This window comes from Cariama cristata, unplaced genomic scaffold, assembly GCF_000690535.1.
Source record: "Cariama cristata isolate BGI_N322 unplaced genomic scaffold, ASM69053v1 scaffold8554, whole genome shotgun sequence".
NCBI lineage: Eukaryota > Metazoa > Chordata > Aves > Cariamiformes > Cariamidae > Cariama > Cariama cristata.
The window spans coordinates 10,362-17,639 of NW_009613466.1; the positions used below are offsets into that span (position 1 = coordinate 10,362).

The 7,278-nt window shown below is 55.9% G+C and overlaps 1 protein-coding gene across 1 annotated transcript in view; it reads left to right on the plus strand.

Moving 5' to 3' along the window:
- Positions 1-7,278, plus strand: part of NOS1 (nitric oxide synthase 1 (neuronal)) — a 38,283-nt gene that overhangs the window by 1,412 nt on the left and 29,593 nt on the right. Inside the window, 1 exon segment of the mRNA XM_009699035.1 lies at positions 2,734-2,757. Within this exon segment, the coding sequence (XP_009697337.1) occupies positions 2,734-2,757 (24 nt within the window).

Below are 7,278 nucleotides of genomic sequence, written 5' to 3' on the forward strand. Positions count from 1 at the left end.
GAAGTTTGCCCATCGAGAAAGGGCCCTCCCTTGCTGAAATGCAACAGCGGAGCTGCCTGCTCGTCCCCTCCACTGTTTCTAGACCAAGCGAATTATTTCGAGACGTGTATGCCTGTGTAGCAGGGGTGGGGACGTATGGCTGCTTGCCTCATGGCTTCTTGAGGGGGATGAAGTCCCACCATGGGGATGGAACTGCTTCATTTCTGATATCTGCTTCTGCAAGGGGCCACGTGTGTGGTGTTGCCCTCCCGATCTCCCTCAGCATTTCCCTGAGATGTGTTTATGGAGGGGGATCATCGCCCCGGAGCTGAAGCAGCTCCCTGTGGCCCTTCGTGCTTCGCAAGAACGGTGTTGGTAGCTATGAGATTTTTGGTACCAGCTCTCTCGGCTCCTGGCTCTTTGTTAGCAATGACAAGTCGCCTTTTCCTGCTGCCTCTCCCCAAGTCCCTGAACACTTTGGGCAGTGCCAAGTGCCGCAGCAGGTTGTGGCTGCCCTCGGTTACCGACGGGCTGTAAAAGCCAGGAGGCTTTTTCGGGAGGGTTCGCTGGAGCTCGTGATCTCGGTTCAGTGACAGAGGGATTGGTAACTTCAAGTTCCCTTGCTGCACCTGCTTCCTTTGGGAGGGGGAAAAAAAATATTTTCTTTTGAATCCGAAGCAATGAGAAGGTAAAGGCAGAGCTGTTGGCTGCGGAGGAGCAGGACCCCTGCGGTGGGTTCCCTGCCAGGCTGGTCGGCACAGCCCAGGCTGAGCTCCCCATCGCTCCCATCACAAACCAACACCCACACCGTGTGTTTTCCATCTTTTTTTTTTTTTTTAAATTTCGGTTGTTTACTTCTGCGTCGTTGTTTCTGCTCTCCCAAATCACCGATTTTTTCCGTGGAGGCCATGGTTACTCAAAGCCTGTTGAGGTGGTCGCGCTGAGTTAGAGGAAAAAAAACCTGCTCAGCCGGGTGCCGGTGGTGGGTGGGAGACGTTTGGGGGAGAGCGGGGGGACGGGGCACGCTCGGGGACATCCTTCCCCACAGTCCCCTCCCCACCGCACGTACCCCCAGGTCCCGCACATTTGGCCGCTTTCGGAAAGTGTTGGGTTTGGTCTCTGCTGTGCAACCGGAGGGCACTGGACCCCCCTCTGTCTCGGAGGCTGAGGGCTGCCCGCCCGGACTGCGAGTCCTTTCATCCCCGGGGGAACCTGGCTTAAGCAACCAACGAATTGAGACCTTGGAAGGGTTGTGCTTGACTACAGGCCTAACAAAATGTGCAGGGGTGCTTAGAAAGCCCCTCTGTCCCTCTGGTTTTGCTGAGACTGCTGCGGTAGAGCTGGGGGGTCACAGCCCAGCAAAGCCCCGGAGGACGCGGTCCCAAGCATTGGGACAAGGTACAGCCTCACCCTTCAGACCGCATCCCCCACGGTCCCCATCCCCTCCCACCAGCTGCAGGGTCTCGGAGCAAATTCTGCTTCAGCTCAGGGAAGGAGGAAAAATATGTGTTTTTTAATTTGAGGAGTCTCTTCTACTCAGAGAGAGATTAAACCCAAGCACTTTGAATTCACTTACACTGAAGGACCTCGAACCAGCAAAAATATTAGTGAAGTGGGTACTTCACCAATACTCCTCTTGCTTCATTTTTCAATACCCTTTAAAAAAAGGAGCCTATGTACTCTGTGTACCTTGGGACTGAAAATCCACTTTTCGGTCAAAATTAATCTTCAATTTCCTGCTTGATGAAAAGCCGCAGCCTTGCTCTTGCGGTAGGACCCCGTGTACGGGAGAGGAGCTGGGCGGGAGCAGCGAGGTGGGAAAGGAGATGTACTGCGGGGAAAACTTGGTGAGAGCCGCTCGGCAGGGCACGGGGCATCTCTGAGCCGCCTCTCCTCCCGCTCTGCACCGTGCTGGAGATGATTCATCTCCTCGGCTTGGTCTCAGACAGAGCTGGGGCATCGTGAAGGTCTTCTACAGTGAAAGATTTCTTGGTCCGCAGGACAAGTGCAGAAAGGTCAGGGAGCGATGGGGAACGGATAACTGGGGAGACTGTGTTGGTCGATGACAAAGAAAAGCCCCCCAAAATAAGCAAGCCTTATCAGATTGATGCAGCTCTCCCGCCGTGGGCTGTGACCTCTCCAAGCAAAGCTGGCATCAGTCAGAACAGGAATAGAGCTCTACCTGGACACCGGGAGGGTGTAAAACCTCGCTCAAGGTTGAGCTTGACACCTACAGCCTGGACCACTCGACCATCGATCCAGCTGGAGACGCTCATCTCGGGACCAATCCTGTTCCATCTCTGTCGTCGCCTGGTGCTGACCTTCACAGCCCGCAGCACTTTGTCAGAGCCGGTGCGGCTCGCAGAGCCGTGACAGCTTTCCTAGGGCAGAACGGGACAGTACGAGTTTGAGGTTATTCACAAGGAGCCAAACACTTCTCATTCGAGCTGGGCTTTGCCCAAAGCCATTCAAATTACACCTGATGCTTTGGGCTTCCAGCCCATGTCTCTAACGTCGCTTCCAAGGAAAACTGGAAACTGTGAAGTTTGCGTTGGGGGGAAAAAAAATCAGTTTGTCTCCATCCCCTGCACCCATAGTCCGCACATCCCGGGGAGTCGTCCCTACAGTGACCTGGCTTGTGCTCCCCGCTGATTTCCAGCTGTCAGGTGCCCTGGGTCGGTGGTGCGCGCCCGTGGGATGGGCTGTGACCATGGCTGGATGTCTGCTACTTGGCTCCAGCCATCTGCAGTGAAGTCGATCACAGAACCGAGCATGGAAGTGGGGCGCAAGGTATGATGAGAGCTGGCATTTCTGCCATGAGGCTCACCGTGGGCTAGAAAACAAAAATAGAGTTTGATTCACTCACTGCCAGCTAACCTAGGTCTGTTTTTCCCTCTGAGCTCTAGGGAGATTGTCATGTCCCATCTTCCCTCCCTCTCCCCCCTCACCGAGTTGCCAGTATTTATTTTTCCTCCCAGGTCTATTCCATAACATGAACAGCATGATGGAAACATGGCAATTTTGGTCCAGAAAGCAGCATCAGCAGCCCCGAGAGGGAGAAGTGTGCTGAGAGCAGGAATTCTGTTTATGAAGGGTTTCAAGGTTTCAGGCTCCCTCCTGCATTGGAACAAACCCCATAATTTTGCAGTTCTCGAAGAGAAAATTCTCTTCCTCCCACCTCCTTCGCCACCGCCAAAATCTCTTTGTGTTGCTCAAAACATTTCATTTGCATTTCTGATGTCTTCATTATTCTGTACTTGGACACAAAACTTTAAAACCTCTGAAATGAAAAGGTTCCCTGAAACCATCACGTTATCGCCATTCTGCAAAGCGGTGAAGTAGGAAGCTTTGGCAGTGAATAACCCTCCCCTTCTCCCTAGGCGGGTTCTTCTTCCTCGTCACTCTGACTACATCAGTCTAATCCAAGGAGGCACGTGGTGCCTGCAAACGGCATTTTCCACCCGAGTATACCCCCGCGGAGCCCTCTCGCACCCCTCTCCGAAGCACCCTTCACCCATTGGGCCCCCTGTGCTGGTGCTGCTTCTTGCTCCCCGTGGAGCAGCCGCTCTCCTCCTTCGTGGTCCCGGCAGACGGAGCCCTGGCCCCCGTGCCAGCCTGCGCTCTCCCGGCAGACCCGGACTGCGTTTGGCTGCCGAAGAAGATGCTGAGGCTGGAATCCTCCGGGTGCTCCATGGGCAGGGCTGGGAGGGGGACGAGCGTGGCGGTTGCAGGTGGCATCTGACACCTGCTGAATCTTGAACGATGCTGATGGGACTTGGGGATCGCTTGGATCGGTTCCCAGGTCTTTATCTGTCAATGCCTACTCAACGGCATTTACCAGCCTTCCTATTTCATAGGCCTCTCTCCGAAGCCGCTCTGTGCAGCTTGCTCAGCTCATTAGTCCCTAATCCCAGCACCGGGCACAGCCCGGCGACGCTCTGACCTTCTGAGGGTGCAGGACCTTCTCAAGCCATGCCATGCCACGTGCTTGTCGGTGGGGCTTTGGTCCTCTTCCGCCCATGCTGCTCAAGCTCTCCTTTCTCATTTAGGAAGTGGTTTCTTGCTTTCATCGCTCTGCAATTGCCTGCTCCCAGCACGCTGGCCCCACAGCCTCTCTGGGGAGCGCATCCCACCTTTTGGAGTTATTCCTCCTGCTCCCAACATTCCCGCTTCCTTCCTGAGCTCTGCTCCATCCTCTGCACCCTGCAAATCCCAGATCCTGCCCGATCCCTTCGCCTGCCTCTCCCTCCAACGCGTGCTGTTGTGCCAGACCTTGCTTTGAAAAAAAGACCCGCCAGCCAGCGCGTTTCCCAACGCTGCCGACTGTGAGCTGCCCCAGGGACCTGACAGCACGGAAATACCAAGTCCTGACGATGCAGTGCCCTCCGGAACGTGCTTTTCCGTGGGGCAAAAGAAAGGTGAGGCAAGAGCCATTTACCCCGGCCTCTAGCGCTGGAAGGAGGAGCAATGCACAGCGCAGCCTTGCCGCCATCTCCAAGGACACTCCAGGAGAGGGGAGGAGAGTAGAAAGAAGGGATTTCTCTCCCAAAGCTCAGAGCAAGCGAGGTGGGCATGTGGGAGCTTCCCAGACAGCCCCAAGCTCAAGCATTGGGTTTTCAGGCAGCGGGACAAGGGCCTGGAAGGAGTCCGTCCTCCGCGGTCGCAGCACAGGGTGCTGCTGTCGGCACCACGGCACGAGAGCCATCATCGGAAGCGTGGGCATCGGCATCTTTATCGGTTCATCCGAAGCGGCCCCTGGGGATTGCAGCAGCCGGTGGTACCTCTCATCTCGGCTTGGGAAATCAGATGGATTCTTCTGCCAAGCAATTCAAAGGAGCAAAGTGACAAACTTTCTTTTTGCTAATTTTTTTTTTTTTCCTTCTTTTTGGAAAAAGCTTTGGAGAAATTTCTCAAAGGGCTGTCTCAGCAACTTCCCTTCTGCTTCATCACTCTGAGTGCTGCAACATCATCAAATTAGTCAAAAGAAAACAGTGGTGCCTCTCATTTCTCCAAACAGCCAGATGCTCTCTCCGAGGTGAGGCAGCATCCAAGGCTCTGCCTGCGCACCAGTAGGGGAAGGCAGGATTCCTCTCTCGCTTTTTAAGTAACAAATTTTGCTTTCAGAACACAAGACGAACTCAAACGGAGTCCCTTCCCCAAAACCCGCTCTGGATCCAAGAGACCCTGCTAACAATAGTATTTAACAGATCTGGCAGCGGGACGGGGTCAGAGAGGGATCTCTGGATCCTGGATCTGGCCTTTGGGAGAGCTCAGCCAAACAAGTGCCTCCAAGGACAGAACTTCAGCATTGCTTCCACTCCCTCAAAGACATTGAAGTCGTGTTTTTAAAAACCTATTCAATGCCCCAAGGTGCCCAGGTCGGGTCTGACGATGAATCCTGAGGATTTCTCCAAAGGCTGCCGGGGGCCGAGGGCGAGCCCCCCCCTTTCCCCTGTGTAGCTGCAGACGGGGCTGCTCCAACGGCAGGTCCCTGGAGGTGCCCAACCTGGCTGCCACGAAACACCCCTCGTGGAACGGCACCCTCCCCGTTGCCCACCCGGGACCCCTGAGAATGGCCCTTGGGGCTCTCCTGTCGTTAAAGTGATTTTGGAAACATCATCTTGAGGCTGAGCCGGGGCACGGCGTTTTGGGTATCCTGCCAGTCTGCTGGAGTGCACGAGTGGCATCCTCGTACGAAGGTTACCCCGCATCTCTGCGAGGGGCTGGGGAAGCCAAGTCCAGAGAGGAAAATAACTTACCCGAAAGACCCTGGTCCTGTCTGAGCTCACAAACAAGGCAGTTACAAGAAAAGGGCAGGAAATATTTGTAAAATGAAGCAACTGATGGTCTAATTTTTTTTCTCCCGTCTGGGCTAGGACTGGGGCGAGGCTGTGACTGCTCCGAACCGGCTTTTCTCTCCCTGTCTCTCTCCAAAAGACGGAGCCGGACACTTCTGGGCAGCCTCAGCCAGGAGGGATCTGTGCCAGCTCAGCGCAAGGGCAGGTACCCGCAGCCCTGCCAGGGCCGGACCTCCTCGCCCGACCTGAGCAAACCGCAGCACAACGCCGGCACGGAGGCGAGAGATACGACCACGAGCTCAGTCTCATGGCTTTGCTGCAGCTACACTTGACCGTGCTTTCATAGCAGAGGCTAGGGGTGAAGGCAGGACCTCGCTGCCTTCTTCACGCAGCCGTAAGTCCATCAAGAACAGCAACCTGCGACCCATTTCTGCCCCGATTGTAAGCGTGCAATGGGATGTGAAGCGTTTGCTCCTGAGCATCCAACCCTTAATGCCCACCTGGACTTCACTGTTCCTCACGACGGTGCGTGTTGCTGTCGGGTGATGCTCGAGGCCAGAGAACGGGAGCAGGGCCCCGCTCCAGTAATACACAAAGTAGTCAGCTACAGCCATGGCTTAATGCAAGCATCTGGTCTTTTTCCGTGCGGTTGGCACAGGTACCAGCATTTACGGCTGTGCTGGTGTGCAGACAATGAGATTACGCGTGCAGCCTCCCGGCTGAGACCTCCGGCTGCCGCCGATAGACAGACTCCTCTCCAAGGTTCCCTCAGACCGGCAGACGCCCATTTAGATGGGCTTCTTGCAAACACCTTCCTGGAAATGGCAGGTCGTGCCAGGTGCCCGCAGGCGTGTGCTCCGTGTCGTTTCGGAGGTGCCTGAGGGGTACCTGGCAGGCTGGGCTCTGTCTGCCCAAGCCGAGGCAAAGCCTGTGCCCCTGGAGAGGCACGGTGGTCCCGCAGGAGGCAGGTTCCCTCTGCTAAGTCCCAGGCACCAGTAAAGCCAAGGGATTTCTTCCGTTGCCTTATGGATTTGGTGCTTGCGTCTCGATGTTGGGCCAGTTATGGGGAGCAGCACGATGGGGCTCATCGTGCGTGCCCGTTGTTTCATGTGCTCGGCAGCTCTGTGTCACCTCTGCCTCCGCTCTCCCTGATACGATGGGGCTCAGGGGGAGAGGGCAGGGACGTGTGGCCGTGGAAATGAGCGTTCTCCGGGGGCGGGGGTGGCGGTCCTTGACCAAGGAGGAAAAGCCAGATTTGCTGAATATTCACCTTGCTCATTCTCTGTCTTGCTGCTGGGAATTCTCTAGCTGGAGGTAGGCTGGACGTGTCAAGAGACCCTGAGCTTCCCCTTTGGGTGGGCTGGGAGAGGGCAGAGTGGGTACCGTAGGGCTCGGGGGTGTCCCCAGCCCTGGGACCCGTGTGCCTGCCGAGCGTTCCCGGCAGAGCCACCACCGCGGAGCAGTGAGCCGGGACCTGTTGACTTTGGCTGCAGCTGTGCGG